Below are 27,861 nucleotides of genomic sequence, written 5' to 3' on the forward strand. Positions count from 1 at the left end.
TACCTCCTCCTCTTCCAGCCTCTTCAGGGAATCACCAGCAAATTTAATATACTGTGTCATGAGAGTGACCAGAGCAGTGTATCGAGTCCTTAGATCCATAAACTGCAATTCAGAAAAAAAGAAAAATACCATCTCCATTTGTCCTAAGTAAGTTGACGACTTCAGGACAGTAAAGTATACCACTCCCTTATGATAAATGGTAACTTAGTAGCAATGAGCTTATTCTTATATGTTGTGAAAAACATATTAAATGACAACTACTTCCTAAATTTAATCCTGAAGTACATTTATTTATCTTTATAGTTAATACATGATCTTGAATAAAGATCTGCAGAAGGATTTTTAAGATCCTTAATAACATGTATTGTTATAGACTTTGTGTGTGGGATTATGAAAAGATTCTTGAGTAATGGCGGTGATGGCTGCACACCACTGTGATGTCCTGAAATGTCGTAAAGTATAAATTTGATATTATATGTATGTCATCATTGTAAAAGTAAAGCGCTTGGTAAAACGATATTTCTCTCTTTTGTACTCCTTCCCCCCTCTCTCCCACTGTTATTACCTCCTGAATAATTAGATCTGCTGAGCTCTGCATTCTTCGGCGTTTCACTGGAGATTTTTGTTGTGAATCAACCATGGCCCGGTAGGTCATTGTTTGTAATTCATAGTCCTGTATAAGAGAGCCAGTAAGATAAAATTAATTAAAGCGAAGCACTAGATCTTCACCCTATAGTTGTCTGTCAGGGAAAACTGGAACCTAGTTACTTTGAGTTAACTTTAAATAAAGAAAATACTGCAAAATGACATTTTTAGGAATCTATACAATCCTGCAGATGCTTCCAATGAGATGATAAAATCAGAAATATGTGAGGCAGTCAGGAAAGTTCCCAGGTTCCTCTGGAAGCTCATAAAAATACTTGTTAAAGTATTCTAGTATTCTATCTTCAGCTTCCCTTTCCTTAGCTAGACAATGGAACTGTGGATCTGGCAGGCTAAAGCTGAGAAGAGGTCAGTGATAACATGCAAAGTATCAGAAACGTCTCCTAAGTTAGACAGCCAGAAATTCTCCTATGGACAACGTCAGCAGTGTTACAGAAAAAAAGGGTAAGAGAAAAGCAAAGGCCAATGTCAAAGCTTTGAATTTATTCTGGTGGTGGTGGTGGTGGTAGTGTGTGTGTGTGTGTGCGTGCATGCATAAACTTACATACATGTGACAGCAAGAAAGAAGATGAATGAATTGGGGGTCTGTCATGTGACTGAAATTTCACAAAGAATTATTAGATAATTGTCCAGAAGTTCAAGCGAGCATTCTTTTTTTAACATGTGGTACCCTGTATAGTCATCTCATCCATAAAAAGTACGCTGTAGAATCACATCCTTGAATAGTAAACTGGACTGCAGTGATTTAAACCTCTTACCTTCACTATAGCGGAGTACTGCTCTGCATATTTTTGACACTCATCCATTTTGCTCTGTTTCATTTCTATTTCAGACACCAGCATCTGTAAATGCACATAATTTAGAAGGAACAGGACAATGAAATCTGTGCTGTTCTACTTCTTAAGAACTCAGGACCTAAGGGATGCTCACATAACTTAATAGTACAGCTCCTGGGGCTGGCACTGTGGTGTAGCGGGTAAAGCCGCTACCTGCAGTTTTGAATCCCAGCTGCTCCACTTCTGATTCAGCTCTCTGCTATAGCCTGGGAAAGCAATACAAGATGCCCCAAGTCCTTGGGTCTCTGAACCTACTTGGGAGACTCAGAGGAGGCTCCTGGCTCCTGGCTTCAGATCAGCACAGCTCAGGCTGTTGCAGCCAATTAGGGAGTGAACCAGCAGTTGGAAGACCCCCCCCCCCTTTCTCTCTGCCTCTCCTTCTCTTTCTTTGTAACTCTTTCAAATAAATAAATAAATAAATAAATCTTTAAAAAAAGTATAGCTCCTAATCCCTTGGCATTTAATATGTTACTTTAATTTTGAGTAAATTACAAACCTCCAGACTAGGCCATGTAAGTGACCCATCCTCACAGCCTTTCCAAAGCAGAAATTATTCTAAATCATGGGAATTAGACTTGAGGCCTTTGAGTACCAACGACACTACCCATTTTTATTTATTTAGGAGCTCACAATACTACTGTGGCCAGCAAGGTATCAAAATGGTTTACCTATGATTAAATCACAAGTAGGAATTTGAAATTATTCTATTTATGTTACTTTCCTAACACCTTTCCTATCAATAATGATTTCCAAGAAATAAAAATAAACAATTATGTAGGTTTGGGCTACAGGGTTTTAGTACTTATGATATACTACACACTTTTCTCTAGAAAGTTGCTTACTTTTCCTTTAACATAAGAAAGGGGAGGATCATAACTGACCAAACAGAGGCAACCTTAGTACAAGGAATTTTCTTCACATACCTTCTGTTGATTCAGCTGCGTGGCTAGGTTTTTACTATTCTCTGGCTGATTTTCCTGAATCTTTCTCTGAGTAGTTTCAACATGCTGGATCCAATCATCCAGCGGGTGATAGGTATCTCTATAATACTTCAGTGATTTCCCAATGCCTTCTAAGTCCCGTAACCTAAGAGAAAAGTAATAGGATAATGAGTTTAAGATTGTATTAGGAAGGTGGAAGGGGCAGAGAAGGGAGAGACAAAGTAAGTGCACTTCAATGCACTATGTACAACTACAGGAGTCCGTGCAAAGAATTTAATGCATACCTCCATGGGCACTCCATACAGCTCTGGGCTGAATATAAAAAATATAAAAATTTTGTTCCTGGAGTTGTGTCATTTAAGGGCACCGGTTACTCTAGGGACATACCCAAGAGACTAAAGCTTAAAAGTACGAAAAATCAGCTGGCGCCGCGGCTCAATAGGCTAATCCTCCGCCTTGCGGCGCCAGCACACCGGGTTCTAGTCCTGGTAGGGGAGCCAGATTCTGTCCTGGTTGCCCCTCTTCCAGGCCAGCTCTCTGCTGTGGCCAGGGAGTGCAGTGGAGGATGGCCCAAGTCCTTGGGCCCTGCACCCCATGGGAGACCAGAAGAAGCACCTGGCTCCTGCCTTCGGGTCAGCGCGGTGCGCCGGCCATAGTGCACTGGCTGCGGCGGCCATTGGAGGGTGAACCAATGGCAAAGGAAGACCTTTCTCTCTGTCTCTCTCTCTCTCACTGTCCACTCTGCCTGTCAAAAAAATTTTAAAAATTTTTTTAAAAAGTACGAAAATCAAACACAACCATAACAATAATCAATCAGGATATCCTGACTAGCCAAGGTGTCCATCAAAGGGCTGTTCCCTCTTGAAACAATGAGAAGGTAATCCGATGAACATTTTACACGGTCTCAGGGAATTTCTCCCAGGAGCTATGATTAAATAACTGTATCTCTGATTTTAAAACCAACCCAGTAAGCCTATCTGTCAAGTATTTTACAGAGAAGAAATAACGTACATTTGAACATAATTTTACTCCTCACTATGTCTTAGCAATTCACTGGCATCAACATAAGCAGGACATGAAAACTAACCCATTTTTTTAAAGATGAGTCCTAAAACCATCTCATTTCTATTGATATGTTTGGTTCAGTCATGGGGCTGACTGATTTAATTTTCTCGTACCTTCAGTTACAATGAATATAAAGTCTTCAATCTCTTACCCTAGAATAGATTACTACATAAAGTCCCATAAAAGTCATAACTTGTGCTGTTAATAAGTCATGGCAACTTGAATATTACTAGTTGATAGTAATTAGAAAACGGTTGTTTTTCCTTGTAGAAAATTCACATAGATTATCTACGCAAATGCCAAAATACATTGACAATTTTAATAACAGAGTTGAAAAGCAAAGTCTAATGTCTTGTGAAAGTTGTAAGAACGAACTATCACGAGATAAAGCTCTTATCATTAACAAAATTAACCGTGGAAATTAAAAAAAAAAAGTTTATTCAGTTTAGATTTTACCCAGAAAAGGCAGACAGGTATTCAGTCTGTGCGAAAGCTGAGCTGAAAGTACTAACCTGTTATCAATCTGTACATGAACATTTTGCCACCTTTCAACCAACTGATCAGCTTTTTCTTTGTGCCAGTCAAAATCCAGGTCACGTTCCTTATATGTTTTAAACATCTCATCACTGATGGCCTTAGCTTTCTGTAATTCATCCTCCAGTGCATGGAATACCTCTCTCTTTTCATCTACTTCAGATCTCCATTGCTAAAAGACATCCGATTGTAAAAGTTAAATAATATGTCAACAGTCACTGGGTAAACACATTGTTAATAATTTATTCATAAATTACTGATATAAAATCAGGCAAAGTAAAGAGTATCTTTCATATACAAAATATTTTTAGGTTTAACCTTATGATACTATACTGTTAATATCTGGCTGTATTTTGATCTTTTATAAAGTGACAATTGAATAAAATGCATCCTATTGAAATCTGCATATTAATTAAATATAGTACATAGGTAAGTTTGCCATCTCTGTAAGTAAAAATAAGTCTTTTTTCAGTGTTGATTTTTAAATGCCCACTAATCCCATTGATGAGTAATGAATACATGCATTAAAATCAGTTACAACTTTTCACAATTGCTTTGCTGTAGTTTTACTAAGTGTTTTACACTTAGAAATAAGATACAGTTGATACAACTATCAGTCTTTTTTCATTTCTTAGATGAACTTCTCTATTTACCTCTTTTTTTCTTAAAATGATTATCTTTTCCAGCATGAGTCTATTATAAATAATTTTTAGTTTCAACTCTTTTGCTGCCAACGTGAACTGACTCTAAAGAGTTACTGTCATAAACATTCAAACTTCAAATAAGAACAACTCTCCTTACACTGAAATGACTGAACATAATTACTTATAGGAATCTATGCAATTATAGAATATGAAATGGGATGAATACTTTCAACCTGGAAGAGTCAATACCTGATGTTTGAAGATCTAAATTAAGTATTAGAGAACTAATTGTAGAGTATGACCTTGAAGAACAGCCAAGAGTGAGACTCATACCTTTAAAGTACTTATTAGGTTTTCAATGTTATTCTTGTCAGCTATAACTGCTTCTTCTTCACATAGTTTAGTTTCATATAGTTTTACAAGGGCTTCGGCAGCTTGAGTGTTTTTTAACACCAAATTAACAGTTTTCAACCTTAAAAGGAGGATTGAACAATAGTTACCTCTTGTTAAATGTTTATTTTTTCATGTTGCAGTTCTAAAAGCATGGCAGGACACAAGACACAGTATGTTCTTCCTCTTAGAATACTGACACATTTACTACAAGATCAACATTCAACTGACTCTACCCTTAAGAAGCACCACGTGGCCCAACCCAGGCCCCTGCCTCCCGAGTGGTAGACAGCAAGAGTCCAACCTAAGATATTTTCTTCCTAACCTTAGTTAGCCCAAGTAGGAGAGGGAGATCCTGTAGGCTACAAAAGCTGTGCTACTGAAACTACGGCAAAATATGGGGAGATTATGCACCAATCTCTGAGGCACAACCCGTTTCAACTTGGAGAAGTGTGCTAAATCCATAGAAATATTTAGTAGATTCCTTAACACAAAATAAAATTGAGTATTATATCCCTAAAGGTGAACTTGCAAATGAGCACAAAAAAAAATGATAGCTATACAAATTATATGTTAAGATAGTGGTTACATACTTATCTATGTAAGTGGAAGACATAGAATAGACTTGATTCATGTTCTGAACGACCACACTAAGCTCAGATCGCAAGGTTGGCACAGATGGGGAGGCTGCTGCTTGACTGAAGAATTCTTCACATTTACTGCTGATTGTTCCCAAGTCATCTTTAAGTCGTTCCAGCTCTTTCTTTAGTTTCTGTAAATCACAAAAGAGATACAGACAACAGACGATCACCCAGATAGAACATTTTCTTAAAACAGTTTTTACACATTTTACATTATGATCATAGGTTTAAAATCTATATATTCTTTAATTCTTCTTTAGCAAAGGAACTGAGCCACAGCATTCATTTTTACGAGATATTATTCCTAAAGACCCACTCCTTAGGCACAAACATCTAACTTAGCGCTTTTGCATAAAGCAAGTGTATAGTGAGGCTTACTCTGGGATGCACTTATACCCCCCTTCCCAATAGTGTGTTTATCTGAGTCAGAGAAAAGTGAATCTCAGATCCTAGTTTATGATGAGCAATAAGTACATAATCAGACCTCACAACGTGATGAGTGTTTTAAGGTGTGCACATAAAACATCACAAGAGTTGATAGGGTCACCAAGAGAGCACTTTACCCTAATTTTTCCGCACACATTTAGAACTCTCACCTCCTGTTCTGTGATTCTGAACACACTTTCATGCAGATCATCTCTCTCCAGGGGAGTTCGGATCTGTCTAATTAACCGATCCTCACAGTTCTCTAACCGAAGTCTAATGTTTCGAACTTCAGAGATGTAGAGATTATAAACTGATTCCTCTTGCTCCTCTGCGGAAATAAATACGATGTTCAGAAATAACCTGTTGTCTTCTGTGTTTTAGATGCTCGTTTGTGTCTTAAAGGACTGTTTTACTATTACTGGGACACAGCTGATCAAACTGATGGTTCCTCTTGTCATCACAAACCTAACTGAAGTACATAAATCTTAAAATATAGATCTTAAAATTTAGAGAGTTAACAATACTTCCCTAATGCCATCTTAAATACCAATTTCAGATTTATGATGTCTAAAGAAAGTAATATATTGTTTACAAAAATGTTAATTACATTAATTAATTACATTAACTGCAAATTATGAAAAAAATCCTTCAAAGTGAAAAGAATGGGGGCTAGCATTGTGGTACAAAGGGTTAAGCTGCCGCCTGCAATGCCAATATCCCATATCGGTACTGATTCAAGTCTCAGCTGCTCTACTTCTGATCCAGTTGCTTGCAGGTGTGCCTGGGAAAGCAGTGGAGGATGGCCAGGTGCTTGGGGCCCCACACCCACATAGGAGACTGGGAAGAAGCTCCTGGTTCCTGGCTTCAGTCTGGCCCAGCGTTAGCCATCATAGCCATTTGGGGAGTAAACCAGAAGATGGAAGACCTCTGTCTCTTTGTCTCTCTCCCCCTCTTTCTCTCTCTCTCTAACTCAGCCTTTCAAATAAATAAAATAAATCTTTTTTAAAAAGTGGAAAGAATGCATTAATGTTTAAGATTTTTAAACTACACCACTACTAATAAAATTGTTTCTAAGTAATATCAAAAAGAGTTCAGAATAAAACTTACATTTCATTTAACTAGACAAAATCTTTTGCGTTAACTCCTATCTATGATCCAGTTTTGTACCAAAGACAATAACTAAATCTCTTCTGAAGCAGAAGGACCAACCACTGTACTGAATATTACATCTTGCAAAACAGTGAAATACTAAATAGTAGATGCAAAAGAATTCATTGTTTGTCATACAGTTTAACTGGTACCATTTTTCTGAATTCATCATTTAGAACTAAATGAACTATTCCTTGCATCTTCCTACCCCAAACATGCTACTAATGTTCCAGTAACAGTGTCTACAAACATAGGCTGAGTGGCAATGTACACCCAAGTTTGACATTCCTACTGAGAGCAGAAAATGACCTGGACTAAATATCCATGGGGAAAAGACAAAGAAAGTCCCATGCTTTACCTCTTTCAGCAGACTTAAGAAGTTCTTGATAATACTGCTTACATACATTAACCTCCTTTTCTATTTGTGTTATATCTGAGCCTGAAAATACTTGGGACTCCTGGCTATCTTCCAGAAAATCTTCAAAGCGAGACTGTAGATTACTCAGAACTTGCTGGTGTTCACCAGGTAACATTGTCTTTATCTAAAAAAGACCAAAGATCCAAGTAATTAAGTGTTTATAGTTCTAAGAGCTAAATTTGAATGGACTGATCTCAACGTGGTCTCATGGCATATGTCAGTTTATGTTAATAGTCATAAGTTGAAGAAGCAGATAAAATTAAATTTTTGCATTAACAATTTCATATTTTAAAAGAAATGGAAAACCAAACTGATAGAATACAATAAATGAAATCAAACTATACCCATCCCTACATGTCCAAACACAATAGCCTGTCTCCCTATCTCCCAGTAAGCACTGAATGAAATCTGTTTCTCTAGATTTCTCCAGTTCTCGGCAAGTGCTTTATATATGGCAAGCATATAATAAAAACTCATAGAGTGAATAAATAAATCAGCATAGATATGTTGGGTTCCATCCTTTTCTAGAGGAAATACAAACTCCATCGTACTCATAACAAGATCTCTCCCATTTTTTCACATATTAGGTTGATTTATACTTACGGAAGCCACATTGCTAGCTCGAACTCTATCAATTTCATTGACGAGATAATGCCAGGATACTACACTCTTCATGTTTATGTGAGACTCATGCCACAGAGTCAGGACATTCTGATACTGCTGCTCAATTCTGAAATATAGGAAAGAAATCGCTGATCAAGGCCTTTTGTTACCTCTGAAAACATGCTACAACTTTTCTCTGTGAAAGCTGCACAAGGTTACTAATTCTAGAGCCTTCTGACCTGTGGGGCCTTCACAAACTACCGATTGTTTCTTTAACCCAACGACAGCCCCAGGAATGTCTGCATGTTTTTAGCTAATGCTTACAAACCTGTTTGCAAAGTCTACTGCTTCTTTATTTGGTGGAGGAACGGTGAAGCACACAGATGGGACCATGGCCTCATTCCCAGTAGGACTAATGACCTTCCATTTAGCACGATGAGAGTTGTTCGCCAAAACACATTCATCGTCTTTGTAAATGGTTATCTGGTTTTAAATGAAGAACAGAGTAACTAAATGAGGTCACTGCTCACCCATCTTTTCCATGTTCATGTTAGGAATTTTATCTTTTGTTTTATGTGATGGAAAAAATGTTATCCATAGTAAGCACTATGAGATTTCGTTTTTCAGACATAGGGAGAACAAGTACCTCAATTTGTCTGTAGTCACAGATAGCTTTGATCGGGATGGAAGTTTTGAGTGGACAGTCAGGATTTCTTGGCTTCAGCTGAATTATTGTTTTTGCTCTCCCCATCAGGCTTGCTATTGTGCTTTTGTACTGCAGAAGTTCTTCTTTCTCTTCCTAAGTAATAAATATGATGGATCTTAAGAAGTAAAACACTTATACTTCACACTCCCTCAGGGATTTACACAAGTGAAACGTCATCAGAAAAGTCTCCCCCTGAGCACTTGACCTAAGCTTTCAATCTACTCCCACCTCCTCTTCCTTAGTTTTGTTTGGTTGCTTGTTTCACTTAGCATTTACAATCCCCAACATAGTACATGTATTTTGCTTATTTAACATTTTCATTGCCTAGCTCTATCTCTACTATGTAACACCACAAGGATAGAAATTCTTATCTGTTTTGTTCACTTCTATATCCCTAGAATGTGAAACTGTGTCTGAGATACAGGAAATGCTTAACAAGTATTTATAGAATGAATGAACATACACACACACACACACACACCTGCTGCTAAAGTATTTCAAAATATGAAGCAATTTAAAATATCAGTGCTATCACATAAAAACTCTTCTATTTCCTACCAAAAATTCTAAAAACAAATATTTAAATCTGAACTGAATTCAAGAGTCCAATAAAGTTAAATAATTCAAGTCCAACAAGTCAAGCTCTTAAATGAGATATCAAGAGTCCAAAGAGTACAACGTTCTGCATATACAAAGATATAATAAAACACCAAACTATTGCCATTAAATGTCACCAATGAAATGTGTCAGTACCATTGATTCCTGAACAAGGTCTTCCAGTTTGTGGATGCTGCTTGACCGATCACAGCTGTACTTCCGCTGAATGGCATCTTTTAGATTCCTTAAGTAATCAGCAGCTTCTTTGGCATCATTGAAAAACTAAGGAAAGACGAAACCACACAGGGAAAGGATGTTAAATGCCAGTAAAGCACAGAGTTGTCAAGTTTGGGCTTCAGGGTCGTGCGTGCTCGTCTTGTTAAGAAAAGGATGAAAACATAAGACAACTTAGCAACTAATAGCTGCAACTTCATAACTTCTAATAGCTGCATCCTTCCCTGAACCAATCAACAACCCTTGAACTTGGATGATTATGAATAAATAATGTGTCCAAAGTTAATGTGTATATTATATTTTAGATCTGTATTATTTTAATGAGAGGTCTGTCTTCGCTTAGGGCTCAAACAATTTTTAAATGAGGATGAAATTCCAAGAATACTTTAAAACTTCTGAGGACTAAAACAAAGACATCGTTCGGCTGACTCTCTTTAACAAAAACATTTCCTTATAAAAAAGCATTTAGAGGCCGGTGCCGTGGCTTAACAGGCTAATCCTCCGCCTTGCGGCACAGGCACACCAGGTTCTAGTCCCAGTTGGGGCGCCGGATTCTATCCTGGTTGCCCCTCTTCCAGGCCAGCTCTCTGCTATGGCCCGGGAAGGCAGTGGAGGATGGCCCAAGTCCTCAGGCCCTGCACCCGCGTGGGAGACCAGGATAAGCACCTGGCTCCTGGCTTCGGATCAGCGAGATGCGCCGACCGCAGCGGCCATTGGAGGGTGAACCAACGGCAAAAAGGAAGACCTTTCTCTCTCTCTCTCACTATCCACTCTGCCTGTCAAAACAAAAAAAAAATGCATTTAGAGAATAAAGGTCTTCTTATATACTAAGGAGTTTTTAAAGGATTTCTTCCTTAATAGAAGGTTTCAATCTATCCTAGAAGCCCATGAAACTATCCTTATCTGTCTGCTTATTTCCCCTGTACAATGCATACCCATTTGTGTATATTGTCAATAAACTGCAGAGAGGGTATCTGCCAAAGTCAGCCAACGTAACAGTATCATCTATCGAAGCTGTGATTCTATTCACAAACCTCAAAATATGCGGTGTTCTCCTTGATATGTTGCTCCACACACTGGCAGAGCTGTAAGATCCAGCTCCACTGGGTCTGCATTGCCGCCTTGTAGGCCTTAAAGACAAAACACAGCCATTGTAACTGGCCGCAGAGAAACAAAGCCCATCTGCACCACACTGGTGCTCAGAAATGACAAACTACCATCAAAACAGATGATGAAACTGTCGTCACAGAATAAGACTTTTATCTGAGAGCTGTCACATACACAAAGCCAGTCTTACAGTGTAAATATAATTTTTAAAAATCAATCCAGTTGGTTTCTTTAAAATTTCAAACTTCTTGAAATGTCTTCTTGAGAGACAAGGGAAAAGTTAATCCTGATTATTTCCACATGAAAAATGTTGAACATTGGATGTACAATTTAAATGCTAAATGTATACAATTTAAACAATAAAACATTTTCCTGTTTTGAAAACCAACCCCTAACTCTTTTGCCACCAACCCTTAAACCTGCTATGTGGAACCCTCAGATATGCTTTCTTTCAGGATAACTTTACCTTCCTTTTTCTGAATTTCATGTCACCAAATCATAAAATATACCTACTAGCAGGGGAATGCATAGTTCTGTGTTTTCTTTTTGTTTCTGTTGGGGGAAAGTTTGGGGAGGGTGGCCAAGGGAATGCACATACATGTTTCAGTGTAGTTTTGAAAGTAAAGCAATTATAAAATATAATTATAATTATATAAATGTATAAATATATAATTACAATTATATAAATTATACAAATACTTGGATTTTATAAAATGGTGTTTTATAAAATGTATTTCTTTACTCATACTTTTTACTCTGCTTCATTACAGAAACATGTTAACACCCTTTTACATTTTAGGTATAATTCAACGACTTCCAAGAGAGGGCGCTCTAGGTGTTTTAAAAACTACTGCAAACTTGTTTTTCCTCCTTTTGGAGGCAGGCTTCCTGAGTGGACTGTATCACGCAGCACTGGAAACCTGGCAACATACTCTCATCATATTATCAGCTCCCTCAAATGAAGCTATTTCAGGTAACTTGCTGTAAAAGACGTATCACTTAGCATTAGATTACTAGGTTCTTTTTCCATATAAAGTATGAAGTGGTATTGACAATAAACTAAGCATCATCCATGCACCCATATACGATGTTGGACAGGCTTCATTTTCCTACGTAAGAAACTTATAGTATATTATCCTTTCTACAAAAAAGCAATCAGATTTGCATTCACATTTTTCATCCCCATCAAAATTCTTAATCTATAATCATATTTCCTACAGCTCTCCTTTATCTATACTGGGGACTACTCTATTTGTAGTTTATTACACAAAAGTGTACCCAGACATTCCATCATTATTCTAATTTCCTTTCCATAGTGGTATGCCTATTCTCCCATGTCTTTCAGTTACATATGACATGGCATGTGGATGTAAAACCATATTTTATATGAAAGAAGGTCAAACACAACATCCCAAAACTTCCCTAGGAGGCCTAGAATTTCACTAATCTTTAATGTCAAAACAATTTCAGTGAACAAAGACCAGCTGATTCTTTCCCTCAGCTGTGAATGTGTTATCTTTTCTACAGCACATCACTTTTTTCCTTTGGCAACAACCACATCTGTCTGCCCATGTTAGATGCTCCCTGCTCCCTTATACATTCTACCTCCATGTTCACAAAGTCAGTAATCTGTCTAGCATTGATCAGGCCTAAAAATTAAGAAAACTTCCACTGCCAAAACTGGATGAGAAATCCATAAAAACTATTAAATTGGGTCATAATAGCTAATATTTATTGAGAACATACTACATACCAAGAACTGTACTAAGTAGTAAAAGTAAATTATTTCTTCTTATTCTCACCATAACTCCACTGATTAGAAGCAACTTCCCCCAATTTTAGTGGGGAAAGGAGGCTAAGCAAGATGACATCACTGAGCAGTATTACATAGAAAGGAAGAACTGAAATGTCAAAGCTACTAAAGAGAATATCCCTCATATTAACAGCAATACATCTCTTGGGCCACAGGGGGCAATGAGCTTCCTTTATTCTAAGTGATGAGTGGCATACTTAAAGGAAGAGAATTGAAGGCAAAAATCAGGATGAATTATTAGCAGCATTATTTTTAAGCCAGGCTTGTAATAAAAGTTAGGTAATTTGCATTTTTTCAATTTATCAACAATGAAGGAAATAACCACATATCAACATTCAACCAAGACTGTTAACTTTCTGACTTACCTCGATAGTTAACCGGGCTGGGTGATTTTCTAGAAGTAGCTGTTCTGCTATTTCCTGAACTGATTTAATGTTTTCTTCCTTTTGATCAAGTTCTCTCATTAGTTCCTGTTTTAAGAAAGAATTAGGAAGTATGTTAGATAAAGATCTAAGCCTGAAACACAACTTCAGTAGGCAGGTGCAAAGGTTGTACTTACCACATGATAATCTTTCTTCCGAGCTATCTGGGTATTTCTCTCACTCCAGTCGTAAGCAACTTCTTCCTCTTCTTTTTCATTCAACCAAATAAGTTCATTAGTTGCACGAGTTACAAAATTATGGAGTGTATCAAGGTGCCGTTCCTGGTTTCTAGATGTATTCTTTATGAGGAAAATCGTAAGAATCATGTCTTTGTCAAACAGAGATAAGGGAAACCAAAGGTTTAAAGAAAATACACACTTACCAAGAGTTTTGCATACTGACTCTCTAATCTGTGCAACTTTTCTGCATACGTTAGTTTGAGAGGAGCTGTCATCTGAATCTGTAATATGGGATAAAAAGACATGAAATTTAGGAATCTTGAGGAATTCTGACTAACTCTGTAACTGAGTTACAGGGTCTGTATGTAAAGGGCCAAATAAAAGCCAACTAAAATACCTCACTGACTTTAGCTTCTTTAAGGCTAGATTCAAATTCTTCAATAGCTCGGTGAACATTTTTATGATTTTCTAAATGGCTTTCAACACTTGGCAAATCTGAGCCCCATTCCGTGCGGTCTAGCTGCACCTGTAAAGAGCAAACTACTAGGTTCAAAAAAGAAACTGACAGCAACAACGACTGGAACACTCAGGTAAAGAAACCTTTCTTTACCTGCATCTCATCAACCCAATTCAAGAGATCCTGAACAAATTTCATGTTGATTTCCTCTTCTGTTAAATTCTGATCCAGCAAGGAGGACTTAAGAAGGGGTTTTCGGATCTGCATCAGTTTCAGATTCTGCAATGAAGTTGGCTCTACCCCAGAGCTGAAATTTGGAACCAATCCTGATGGGAAACCAGGTGTATAAGCTGGAGTGACAGACGGAGTTAGGCGGGACGTCATCCCTGAGGAGAGTCCAGAAGTCACACTGGAAGAGGTCAGGGAAGGTGTTAAACTCTGGGTCAGCCCTGAGTTCAGACAGGGGTTCAAAGTCTGTGCAAATCCTGAGTTTAAACTTTGAGTGATTCCTGATATCATGAGCTTCGTCTGCTCTGTCGTCAGCAATGCACGTCCTTTGCTGTACACTGAGGAACATTCACTCCTTAAGGCCATAATTTCATCGCGCAGTTTTGCAACCCTGAAAACAAAACATCAAAGGGATAAGGTAAAAGGTATTTGTCACAAAGAGGGGCCCTATTAACTAGGGCCTTTGGTTAATAATAATGTAACAATGTTGACTTATTACAATGTTCATGAGAGAGGGAAAGGGAGGTACAAGGTATTTATGAGAACTCTCCACACTTTCCACTCAGTTTTTTTTCTGTAACTCTAAAATGCTCAGTAATATAAAGCCAGACAAGTATCACATGATCCTACTCATGTAAAACCTAAAAAGTTGATCTCAAAGAAGTTGAAAGTAGAGTAGCAGTGACCAGAGGGTGGGGAGAGTAGGAGGTGGAAGCGTGGGGAAAAGTTGATCCATGGGTACTAAGTTATAGTTAGAAACAAGTTCTGGTTGTTCTATTGCATAGTTGGTAACTGTAGATAACAATAATGTACTACATATTTCAGAAAAGCTACAAGAAAAAATTTTTGAACTCTATTCCCTAAAGAAATGATAAATGTTTAAGGTTACAGATAATGTTTACTCTGATTTGGTTATTATACACTATATACCTGCACAGAAAGATCACATGGTAACCCATAAGCATGTACAATTTTAACGCATCAGTTTTAAAAAAGCTTTTTAAAATGAAGACTTAAAAAAAATCCTTGTTATCACATTGGTGAAATTTTGTGTCTTGATTCTTTGTTACTGAAATTTGTTACTGAAATATATTTGGAACTTTTTGTATTATTATCATTATACTATAATGTAATCAGTTTCCTATTGTTTGACAGCCAGGACAGTTCCAAACTTCTGTCATTATAAAATATTTCTGGCATGAACATAAAGCCTGTTTCTACTAATATATTATCTGTATTTAAATTTACTATAGATTCCTTAAAAAGGGAATTTATTTGGTCAAAGCATCATTTACAAATTTTACTTAAAAATAAATATATACCCTTACTGTGTTTACTATGTGAATTAATGGTAAAACTAGTATTCAAATAGTATTTTATAGTTTCTGTGACTGTGTGGATGCAAACTGTTGAAATCTTTACTTAGTATATACTAAGTTGATCTTCTGTATATAAAGATAATTAAAAATGAATCTTAATGAAGAATGGGATGGGAGAGGAAGTAGGAGATGGGATGGTTTGCGGGTGGTAGGGTGGTTATGGGGGGAAAAATTGCTATAATCCAAAAGTTGTGCTTTTGAAATTTATATTAAATAAAAGTTTAAAAAACATGTATGTATATATTTGCATATGATGCATATAATGTATAAAAACATGAATGAAGTACCATGACAGATAAGAGGAACTAAAAGATAGTATGCATCTTCTGGGAACTTTTTAAAGTATCCTCACATATGTAAACACAGAGACAGAGAGAGATTACAGTCTGAAAGGTTCCATCCCTAACCACAAACACACTTCTTTGGAGAACAGATTTTGACACACATATTTTTCTCAATATATTTATTCCATTTTTTCATAATAGGATAAATGGAAAGCTGAAAAATTATATTAAAAATATTTCTTTTATAGCTGCTTTTTCAAATGTCACAAATGAATATTTTAAGTATATGTATATTAAATGCATATATTAGTTACTGTTGCAGGATTTTTATATAGATATAAATATCATGAAATGTTTCCTACTACTTATCTTTGAAAAACAAACACCTACTTAATGCATGAAAATATGCCATAATTGATGTAATATAATGTAATACATATTTCCAACTGAAAAGAGCTAAGAAATATACTCTGTAAAATAAAATTAAGTGTCCATGAAATAGTTATACAAAAGGACAGGGTCAGAATAACTAGCACTCTTACCTCTGTACCAGTTGATCTGCCTGGTAGTATTTTCCATCTATAAGAATTTGTACATCAATTACATGCTGGCGTAGAAGGTTCTCACATTCAAGTATATACCCAGCAATTTCTGCTTCATTCTGAAACTGCACTCCAGATTCTAATCTTTTAGAATCCTGTATTTTAAAAAGAACTATTAATTCTGTGAAACAAGTTTCAAAACTAGCCTTAAATATAAAACCCCACACGTAGGTGCAGAAGCCTATTTGGGCTTTCTTTGTTTCCCTTTTGGTTAAAAAATATGTTTTCCCTTTGCTCATTGTCCCTCAAGATATCAACCACTGGGGCTAGTGCTATGGTGTAGCAGGCTAATCCTCTGCTTGTGGCACCGGCATCTCCTGGCTGCTCCTCTTCTGACCCAGCTCTCTCTTTATGGCTTGAGAAAGCAGTAGAAGATGGCCTAAGTGCCTGGGCCCCTGCACCCGTGTGGAAGACCAGGAAGAAGCTCCTGGCTTTGGATCCACTCAGCTCCAGCAGTTGCAGCCATTTGGGGAGTAAATGGAAGACCTTTCTCTCTGTCTCTCCCTCTCTGTCTACTCCTCTACCTCTCCAATAAATAAAAATCAAATCTTTAAAAAAAAAAAAGTGAGAAAGCAATCACCAATCTTAATCTTTAACGGACTTTAAGTTTCAGTAGAAGACATATATAAAGAATCAGCCAAGTGTTATGTACAACATTTAGTTCATGCCAGCCCACACTGACCCCTCCAACACAACCCCGGTGGCTCCCAAGATTAACTTACAGACTGAAGAGCATTCCGGGCGAGGATCAGTTTGTCTTCACAGATGACACTGTCCCTCTGCACCCGGTTGGCAATCTGCTGCAACATTTCCAACCTGAAAGAAGGGATGAAATAAAACAAAACACAGTCCTCCCCTTTGCAACTGAAGAGACCACTATCCCTGAAAAACGCTGCCCACCAAAAAGTAATGCACAAGCCCACACCAACGATTCAATACCTGTGTCCATCAAAGGATTCATTGCCAAAGCTAATGCAGGAGTTGATCAGAGTAGGACCACAATGAACGGAGAGAAGATTTTCATTTGAATCAAGACTTGTTCGAGTGCTGGTAGTGTTGCTAAACACAGAATCACTGCTACGGTAACTGTAACTACTGCTGTGCATTTTTATGCCTGAAAGGATGTTCTTTCTTTGACCATGAGAAGTAGACTACAAAGTAGAAGGTCTGGAAAAAGCTCTACTTCTAACGGTGAAAGTGGCAGCTGAATGTTACAGCTTTAATGGCTCCTTAAATATGCTTCAGCATGAATATGCAACACACAGCAAATAATATGCTGATAACTATTCAAAAGAATCTTGCCTAAAGCCATTCATTTGCTAGCTGAGGTTTGCCTTTTGTAGCTTGCATTAAAATCTTACAAGTATGGACAAAGCAGGCTGATTGGGGCGTCACTGGAAAAGATACGCCACATAGTTTCACTAAGAGTCATGCAATCGCAACCACCCTAAAAACAACCGAGATGGCACATAGAAGAGCAGGTATGGGCAGCCAGAATTATTCTGGCAATACAAATCATCAGCTTAAAAAACACAAATATTCAATCACAAGTTGACTTCTACAAAGGGCCAGGTCTGTACTGAACAACACAAGGCAAAAGGCTGTGACTCTGTGACTTACCAAGTACACATACACAAACAAATTTGATGAGAAATAAAGTGCACTTCTATGCAGCCACCCTGTCATTTTTTATCAGGTTTAATTGACTGGAAAAATATCCACTTTCCTTTTTTAATATGATGTGGTCTCAGTAACAGTACTTCTGACCTACTAAAGTTACTTTACATTTTTAAAAGTCAAAGCACTAAGCATATTTAATACATATTTAATACAATCCTTGCAAATTCAATTTGTCTGTGCTTGTTTTTCCTTTCTGTAGGTTATTACATGATACAAGAACACTGGCTTTTTCCCATTTGTCTTTTACGCACTCCCATTCCACATAGCTATTATTTGCAATACACAGTCAATGCCAAAAAACTTGTTGTGTCAAGAAAAATGAAGGCATTTATCCAACCAAGCTCCTAAATATTTTCCTACCTCCAACACTACAAAGGCAAACTGTTCTTCTCCATTCTAAGGATAGATATCTTTCCTTTCCAAAGCAAGAAAAGGGACATTTGAGAGTACCATGTCCAAGACAGTGAGTAAACAGAACAGCTCAAAATAATCATAGCAGCACTTAACATTTATTAGACCATCATTATGTGCCAATAAATTCATCATTTTACATACAGTACCTCATCTCATATTCATAACCACCAAATGGGTTAGGTATTGTTACATCCTGCTTACAAATGGAGAAACTGGCACTTACCAAATTAAAGAACTTGTCTAAGACCACACAGTTTGCAAGCTAAACTCCTAATAATCTAACCCAGATCAACCAGCTCCAGCATCCTAAACAATTAACTACTACTGCTTTATTTTATTAATATATTGCAATGACATGAATATGTCCACCAAAATGCATATGCTGGACTCTTAATCCCTAATGCAAAAATGTTGAGAGAGGGACGTTTAAGAGGAGTTTAGGTCACGAGGACTCTACCCTCAGGAATGGGCTGATGTCCTTATTGTAGGATAAAAGCAAGATTAGCCTCTCTTGATCTCTCTTATCCTTCTGCCTCTACCATAGCTAATGCAGCACGAAGGTCCTCACTGGCTGCAGGCACCATGATATTGAACTTCCCATCCCCCAGACAGGGAGAAGTGAGAATATTTTCTGTATGAAGTACCCATGCTGCAGTATTCTGTTACAGCAACACAAAACATACTAAGACACATATAAAGAGTCTTCTGAAAGTCTATGGAAAATGTGTATTAGGAAAAAACTGCACGTGGATTTGGAAATTGTTACACCAAATTAAACTTCTTCATATTCAATTTCCCATGAACTTTTTGAAGTCCCCTCATATATTAAAATTCAGCTAATATTCTGATAACTCTGATGGCTAAAAATCTCTGTATTCTCTGTCTGGAGTCCTTTCCTGTTATTTCATGTGTTTAGCTATATATCTCATTTTCATCATTCAGAATTTCCTCCTCCATAAAAAGCTCCATTTAAGCCTGTTTTGGATCTAGTGCTTTGGGTATGGAGATATGCTTTAGCAAGGGTAATCAGTAATTTAATAATGGATGGATAAGTTAGACCAACTCTTCCATCTTCAACACATTATTTCATATTCCACCAATGTTGAAGTCAATATGGGTTGCACCAAGAACATGATAATACTGAGCACTCCTACTGCATACCAGCCACTGTGTTAAGCACTGGCAACACAAGGAACAGGTAAAACAACAGCTTGTCTTCACATTTTTAGGGTTCCTATCTGTGGAAGAGACAGCTCTTAATCAAACAAATAAATTTTAAAAATTACAACCAAGAGAAGTTCTATGAAGGAACAATTTGAGGGTTAAAAGCAAGATATCTGAACTAGCCTGGAAACCACTGAAAGTTTCTTGAGGAAGTCACATTGGAGTTGAGATCCAAGAATGAAGAACAGTACAGAGAGATAGGAAGGATGAAAATAAGACATCCCGACCAAAGGAATAGACTGTGCAAAGAAAGGCTCTGTGAATGGAGAGGGCAGGCCCTCAACAGGGAGCTCCTGAGAGACAGCCAGTGCGGCCGCTCTGCCACACTGAAAGCAACGAGGCTGCAGAAGTACCTGCCTTTCCATGCGGTCCTTATGCTGCAAGACCCTGATCCCACAGACATCAAGGCTGATGAGGGTCACAGATCACAGCACCCACCTAGCTCCAGTTGCGTGGTGAGATAAAGACTACAATGGAGACACATTCTACCAACAAATATTCCCTGAAGACTGAGTGCCCTTCCTGGGTAACTGGGTGCAGTCAGGGAGACAGCCTGATAAAGAGCCCACGATGATTTCATAAGATGCATACATTTGCAGAAGAGTAGCAGAAAGGGAACTAGAACTGACATTTACTGAGTGTTTGGCCCTTTAAACAGAGGTCGGCTGGGAAGACAGTCATCGACAAAAATGGTACAAGAAACTGAATTTGTTAATTACTGACTTACAAGCTTTCCAGGCCTAGTCGGTGACTTAATGGCCAGTTTAAGAAATTCTTGCAGGATAATTATTACTGGGATTAAAACCAGGTGAAACTTCATACACCAACCCAGCCACTAAGATCCTTTATATATTACATGGATTTATTCCTTATCCAGGGCCATGCAGCCATGCAAACAGAAAAGGTAAAGTTGAGTCCTAGGCCTGCCTGGCTCTAAAACCTACACGTTCCTTCCACAAGAACAAGGAGTCCCCCGCCCCGCCTGACACTGATGACAGAGAACACCGCTGGCCTACCTTTCCACTTCCGGGCGCAGCGCCTTCTCCCGCTCCAGCATGGCAATGATGAGTTTCCCCCACTCTTTCTCAATGTCGTTTGGATGATAACCTTGCAGCAGCTTGATTCGTCCAAATTCTATCCAAATCTTGAGAACACAGGAGTATTTAGGTGAAGCCAAGGTATAAAACAACGTACCACAGATTATGCTTGGCAAGCCACAGGACTTTCTCACCTACCTCTAATAATTTATAGAGCCGTTTAATTTTTGATTTCTCTGCTTCCTTGGGTGGAATTTCTGTCTCTTTAAACTGTAAATACTGATTATAAAGTGCCTAAAATGAAAAGGAAAATTAATTATCAAACTTCAATGACTTGTTTTCATTCTCTTATTACATCACCATCTCAAATGTCCTTTACTTTGTCAACATGGATTTGGTGGGATTCCTTTATAAAATTGCCACTTAAGGACAAGAACAACTCCCAGCCAATTGGTGACCCGGATTGCACAGGATTTGATGATAGGGTAATTTAATTATTGATGTTGGCCATGATACAACATGGATCCAGGAATCTGAATAAACATAGCAGTATTTACCACGGCTTCACTAACAATTTTCATCATCCAAACAAAAAACACACCTTTTGAAAGATGCATGTTCTAAATGTTGCACTTCAGTTTTAAGTTCTTAAAAAAAGAATTTAAAGCAACTCTCATAAAGGAAGGGAAAAAAAAAAAAAACCTAGTTCTATTCCATTTCATGGTTGTATCCTTAAATACTGAATTCTTAGCAGATACAGAGGCCTAACATTTGGTTTTAGTATCCCACTGGCCAATTAAAACAATAAATGAAGGTAAATGCTATTAGCTGATGGTACTCTTATTAAGGAAGTTTGAACTATATAATTATATTATTATCTAGTTCATAGACATTAATTTAAGAATCTCTTAAGTAATTTATTGTATTTATTTAAAAGGACCTTCATAAAAATTATGTAGACAAAAGTCTCCACATTTAATAAGTGTATACTAATTATTTCTTCCTAATTCATTTACAGGAGCCTATAAATCTTCAAGCAGACACATTTATGAAGATTCCATTCTATGTTTGTCTGGCTACTATAATTATTCAGCATTTCCTCATGATGTATTTTCTTTCCTATATTATCTTAGGTACCAGCAAGTAACCTGTATCGTCACTCAAACTTCTTCCCTAACACTAAAAATCTGCACTAATCAGAAGCCAATACAACTGCATCCAAGGGGCTATACAATCAGAATATATCTGAAAACATGGTGTATTTGAACATGAAATCTGAAAGTTGTTTTAAACTCAAAATGCATACTTTGGGACATCTACATTCAGGAAGCCTCGAATGCCACTACGTGCTCAACACTCTCTGTGATGCCATGTAGGAGTAAAAGGAAAAAGCTTTCCCTCACTAGAAACGTTTGCATCAATGTAGACATCATACAAACAATATTAGAACGCTTTTTATAAAAAAAAAAAAGGATTAGATCAACAGACGCCAAGTAACTTCATGCCAAGGACAAATTCCCTCAAGGCAATGCAAGTAAGAGCTGTTCTGCAGATGTTCTATGAAGATGTGTGAACACAGTGAAAAATTTTCACAAGGCCCTCCCTAGACTATTACAGTTTTTGCAATATCAGTTTGATCAGGAAAACAAAGTTTACAAATCAAGGCATGAAGGCTTTCTAATCAACATTCCCACCATCAGTTTCTACAAATAAGGTAAACTGCTTTGCTATTGTAAATCCAAAAGTACAAAATGAGCTGATTTATTCTTTGGAAGTTTACATATCTATAATGTTTTTATAGGTCTATCTATAATATCTTTGTCTCAAAGAGGTTGATCTTAGTTTTTCAGTATTAGCAAACGTTTTGCTGAACTCTGAACCTATGTACACTGAGGGGGGGGTGTCACATAATATATTTTCAAATTCATAGTAATACGAACTCCTCTTACTATACAAAAGCAGCCTCAGAAGCAGTTTCTTTTTTTTTAATACGTTTTTAAATTTTTTTTTATTTTTTTATTTTTTACAGGCAGAGTGGACAGTGAGAGAGAGAGACAGAGAGAAAGGTCTTCCTTTGCCGTTGGTTCACTCTCCAATGGCTGCCGCGGCCCGCGTGCTGCGGCCGGCGCACCGCGCTGATCCGAAGGCAGGAGCCAGGTGCTTCTCCTGGTCTCCCATGGGGTGCAGGGCCCAAGGACTTGGGCCATCCTCCACTGCACTCCTGGGCCACAGCAGAGAGCTGGCCTGGAAGAGGGGCAACCAGGACAGAATCCGGCACCCCGACCAGGACTAGAACCCGGTGTGCCGGCGCCGCAAGGCGGAGGATTAGCCTGTTGAGCCACGGCGCCAGCCCAGAAGCAGTTTCTAACAGGATTCGACCACCGGCACACTCCCTACCACAGTCACACTTGCGTGAGTCTCCATAAGGCCCTTCTCTCCCAGCCATCTGGTGGGCTCTACTACTACACGCACAAAACTGATCTGGCAGTGTCAACCCCAAAGACTCTCACATTAAACCATTCAACTCTCAAGAAATTTCGAAGCTTAGGAACTATAAATTTAACAGGTTGTTGCTGTTATGTTTTAATTGTTAATGTTTATCTCCAATTTTCTCTGTTATTTAATAAAGACATGACTAAATAAAAATGTTGTCTTAGGAGCCGGAGCTGTGCTCAGTGGGCTAACACCCTGGCCTGAAGCACCGGCATCCCATGTGGGCCCAGGTTCTAGTCCCAGCTGCTCCTCTTCCCATCCAACATCCTGCTATGGCCTGGGATAGCAGTAGAAGATGGACCAAGTCCTTGGGCCCTGGCACCCATGTGGGAGACCCAGAAGAAACTCCTGGCTCCTGGCTTTGGATGGGCGCAGCTCCGGCTGTTGTGGCCATCTGGGGAGTGAACCAGCGGATGGAAGACCTTTCTCTCTGTCTCTACCTCTCTCTGTAACTCTGTCTTTCAAATAAATAAAATAAATCTTGAAAAAAAGTGTTGTCTTAAACTTACTACTATTTTGCCAAGGATAAGCTTTCTTGAACAATCTAAAATTCCAAATCTAAAATTTAAAATCTTATAATCAAATCATTCCTACTTAACTTCTATGGTGACACTGACCTTTAGTTCTACAGGATTATTGGGAAATGTTCTCTCAGACATTGTGGTCACATGGTGTCTAATCCACTGGATGAGGTAGTTCACCATATTCTGGTATTCAATCCATTTGACTTCAACATCCTAAAATAACAAAACAACAGAAAAGGTTCCTGCCTATAGATGATAATATAATTATCACAATGTAGTTAGAAGTCATTCTGTGAATCTGCACTCCCTGAAGCTTGGAAGAATCACCTAAATGCTTTATTACTTCCCACGCAGACCTCGATCCTTTCCATATAAACAGCTTGCTTTGACCACTTACACTAACCTAATGAGTGCTAGTTTGATCCAAACACAGTGACTACCTGGGCACTGTGTTCATGAGGCTTTTGAGGCTACCTCCAAATGCAAAAGGAAAACGAAAATGTCATGATCAATCTGTGGTGTTTTCCAGTGCCGAAAAAGAGGGAGTAGCAGCTTGCATAAACCAGATTAGTTAACATCCCTGTCAACCATTTTAGAACTGAGTCCATTGCATATTTGAAACTACAATGAGTTAAAGAACATGTTGGAAACCAGATGAGAATAAAAACTCCAAGGAATGTCAATGGCAGAATTATTCAAGTAAACATTCAGCAAACTTTTTAAAAATGGAGGAAACTGGAACTGCTATGTTCAATTAAGTATCAGATGATTGCCAATTACATTTAAAAATTGAACTCAATGTTTTAAGAAAAATAATACTTAAAATTATAATACCTATTGTCAATGAGCTACTATCTACATGGGGAAGCAAGAGAGATTCAAAATATAAACAGTTAAGTAAGATGAAAAGCAATAATTAATTAAGTGTTGAAATAACTGAAATAGCATATGCTAGAAACTGAGATAACAATCCGCGAAGCATTGTGCATGCGCCTCAAAATGGTCACTAAAGGCTTCCTGGAAGTCCCCTGAGCCGTTCTGTAATGATTGGTAAGTAGATGGGGTTGTAGAGGGAAGAAAAGAGTAGATAAAAGACCAGGGAATCCCAAGTGAGTGAGAATGCCCTGGCTAACACTGCACAGTTCACACTGGGAAACTAGCTAAAAATGGAAATAAGCAAACATCTACAACCACACTTGAACAAGTTCATGGAAAAAATGAAAAGATGGGTTTATTTCGGTGCAAAAATTTTTGAAATCCATGCATATGAGAGGTCTTCAAACATTTCACAGAAATGCACTTAGGATAAAAACTATGCATGGATTTTTCAAAAAATTTTGGCCCCCAAATAAACCTTTTTACTCTATTTTCCCACAAACTTTTTGAGGTCCCCTGACAGTATCAGTTCATTAAGTAGCATGATAACTTCTTTTAAGTATATCTGACATTAAAGAACTATAAAAAGCGCTAAGAACTAACTCTCAGAGAATTCAGTCAGCTGGTCATTTTCCAGTACAGAAAAATCAAATACTCACATTTGCACTGATGCCTTCACCACCTTCAGGGACTTTAGGAAATGCATCATAGAGAGATGACACATAAGTTATTACTGACTTTTCATCAGGTGAGGAGACATCAACGTCTAAAAGCAGCAACATAAGTTAATGATTTCATGATGCTGATAAATTCCCTTTGAATAGACGTGCATGCCCGTCCACAGGTAGTCAAGAGAACAACTCACCTTCAGGGTCCAGGAGTCGTATAACACCAATTTTTTCTGCTACGTAAAAAGCGTGCTCTAAGTTTGCAAGGTTGCTTTGAACAGCAACAGTATTCATGTCTATCAGGTCCGGCCTAGGAAAAAAGTTACCATGTTAATTAAGTTTTCTCATGTGCCAATTCAAGTATTGTATTTGCATGTGTTATCTATTTACAGAACTTCAACAAATATGAACACCACATCTGTGTTAAAATATGGAGATTTCATCAAGCAGTTAACATTAACTACTTCTCTCAGAAGCTTTTGTGTGCCAAGAAAAATTTGAACATATAAAACTTTAAATGGAGTCTACAAATGGCTCATAACCAGAATATCTAGGAATATCTATCCCATTCAACCGATTTAAGCTTCACTGTTCCAATAGTGTCCTTGTTATCCAATCATCATCTTTTCAATATGTCCCCCTAAACAAAAAATAAATGCCATACTCATGGCACCCTCTCTTCTGGGATATCCTTCTCAATGCTATTGGCTTCTATAATCATACTCATTCTTCTGATCAGGGATCAAGCCCCATTGCTTCTTTGGAGCCCCTTGCTGATCTTCCCAGCATTCATTTTTCTCTCTCTGTTCTCTGAACTCCTTATATCCCTGGTCTGCACGACTCAATGTAGTACTTATGAAATTGTATACTTTTGCCCTATTTTAATTATTTTATACTCATGTACATCTTGGTCTCTCAACTTGCCCACCTAGATAGCAAGAACCACATATTAATAAGTTTTTATATTTTAGCCTTCTGCTAAGATACATGTACACAGTAGACACTCAATAAATATCTACTAAGAAGTTAGTAAAGGGGCTGGTGCTGTGGTGCAGTGGGTTAAAGCCCTGGCTTGAAGCACCGGCATCCCAGATGGGCACCAGTTCTAGTCCCAGCTGCTCCTCTTCCGATCCAGCTCTCTGCTATGGCCAGGGAAAGCAGTAGAATACGGCCCTTGTCCTTGGGCCCCTGCACCCATGTGGGAGACCCAGAAGAAGCTCCTGGCTCCTGTCTTCAGATCGGCACAGCTCCGGCCATTGCAGCCATCTGGGGAGTGAACCAGTGGATAGAAGACCTCTCTATCTCTACCTCTCTCTGTAACTCTGTCTTTCAAATAAATAAAATAAATCTTTTAAAAAAAAAAGTTAGTAAGTAGGTTGTGTCATTAGTAATTTGAATCCTAAATGAGTGGCTAGGATAAGCATGAGAGTTTTTAATTCTCCAAGCATGAATATGTACTTTTATGCTCAAATAATCTCACTCTCTCTACCCCCTCCAAAGATCAGCCTTCATTTCTAATTTGTGAGATGCACAAAGGACACTTTAAATCCAGTTCTGTCTATAGGAGCAGGAAAAAGACTTCTCAAATGCTCCTTGTACAGAAAATGTCAAAATATATATGGTAGCTGAAAACTTGACTCAAAGCCAAAAGCTGGTCAGAAAACTTTGATCTCAAAAACAAAGCATTAAAAGAATGCAGAAGCAAATATGGAAACTAAAGCCTTCAAAAAATGGCACCTACCCCCAAATTTCATGAAGAACTTGTTTATCAACTTAAAAAGGAAGACTCTACAATCCCCACAGACATTCTGGTTTGCTCAAAATACTCATTTGGGAAATCACCGAAAGAATGAAATATCACAGAGGTAGTGGGAAGAATGAAACACAAATTATTTTGAATACTACTTGGAAGGCTGTTTACAAAAGAAAAACCTTGAAAATATATCACTGATCTTATAAAAGGTAAACAGTAATTTGTACTCTTATTTTCATCAGGTGAAAAAGCAGACTTCCAAGAAATATACTTAGTTTTACAGCACAACAAAGAGCACATATTCTGAAGTACATAACCTGAAAATGTAGCTACTATTACCCACATGCTCATATCCCAGAAAATCACTAGGAAACTCATACTTTTCACATGCCACCAATATGATCATTTATTATAGGAGCAAAAATTTGACAATAGAGGCAAATGACAGAGCTCTATTATATTTAGAAAGAATATAATAAAGAAATCTGCCAACTTCCAGATTACCAACCAGGTGTGCATAACAGTCTAGACAAAAAAAAATCTAAATTTCTTTCATCAAAAAATTTTTTGTTTCCATAAAGTTCACATATTTTAGAGAAATCAAAACCAGTCTTTTGGAGTCTGCCAACTCTCCAAACAAGAGATGGCATGTTATTCTGAGAACCCTGCCATTAGCAAAGAAGGCAAACACTGACTAATCCCAGAGACAATGAATAAAGTCATTGAAGAATCAAGTTTTTTGAGCTGCAGAATAAAACATAAAACTTCCTTCAGAATGACATAGTCATTTAATTACAAGAGCAGCTGTATAATACAATGAGTTTGAATAAGTCGCCTCTTTTACTCTGATAGTTAACACTTTAATGGAACAAAA

At 37.8% G+C, this 27,861-nt stretch overlaps 1 protein-coding gene across 1 annotated transcript in view; it reads right to left on the bottom strand.

Moving 5' to 3' along the window:
- The window catches only part of LOC133755991 (dystonin-like), a 492,822-nt gene that overhangs the window by 171,578 nt on the left and 293,383 nt on the right, over positions 1-27,861 (bottom strand). Inside the window, 26 exon segments of the mRNA XM_062186300.1 lie at positions 4-102; positions 566-673; positions 1,422-1,505; positions 2,423-2,585; positions 4,018-4,211; positions 5,017-5,155; positions 5,667-5,845; positions 6,311-6,468; positions 7,648-7,831; positions 8,311-8,437; positions 8,639-8,793; positions 8,957-9,109; positions 9,770-9,895; positions 10,882-10,977; positions 13,133-13,237; positions 13,327-13,488; positions 13,572-13,649; positions 13,766-13,894; positions 13,979-14,444; positions 16,259-16,413; positions 17,041-17,134; positions 20,653-20,780; positions 20,872-20,967; positions 23,784-23,903; positions 25,226-25,332; positions 25,432-25,544. Coding sequence (XP_062042284.1) covers positions 4-102; positions 566-673; positions 1,422-1,505; positions 2,423-2,585; positions 4,018-4,211; positions 5,017-5,155; positions 5,667-5,845; positions 6,311-6,468; positions 7,648-7,831; positions 8,311-8,437; positions 8,639-8,793; positions 8,957-9,109; positions 9,770-9,895; positions 10,882-10,977; positions 13,133-13,237; positions 13,327-13,488; positions 13,572-13,649; positions 13,766-13,894; positions 13,979-14,444; positions 16,259-16,413; positions 17,041-17,134; positions 20,653-20,780; positions 20,872-20,967; positions 23,784-23,903; positions 25,226-25,332; positions 25,432-25,544 — 3,718 coding nt within the window.

The sequence above is a fragment of the Lepus europaeus genome, chromosome 3 (assembly GCF_033115175.1).
Source record: "Lepus europaeus isolate LE1 chromosome 3, mLepTim1.pri, whole genome shotgun sequence".
In the NCBI taxonomy this organism is placed as follows: Eukaryota; Metazoa; Chordata; class Mammalia; order Lagomorpha; family Leporidae; genus Lepus; species Lepus europaeus.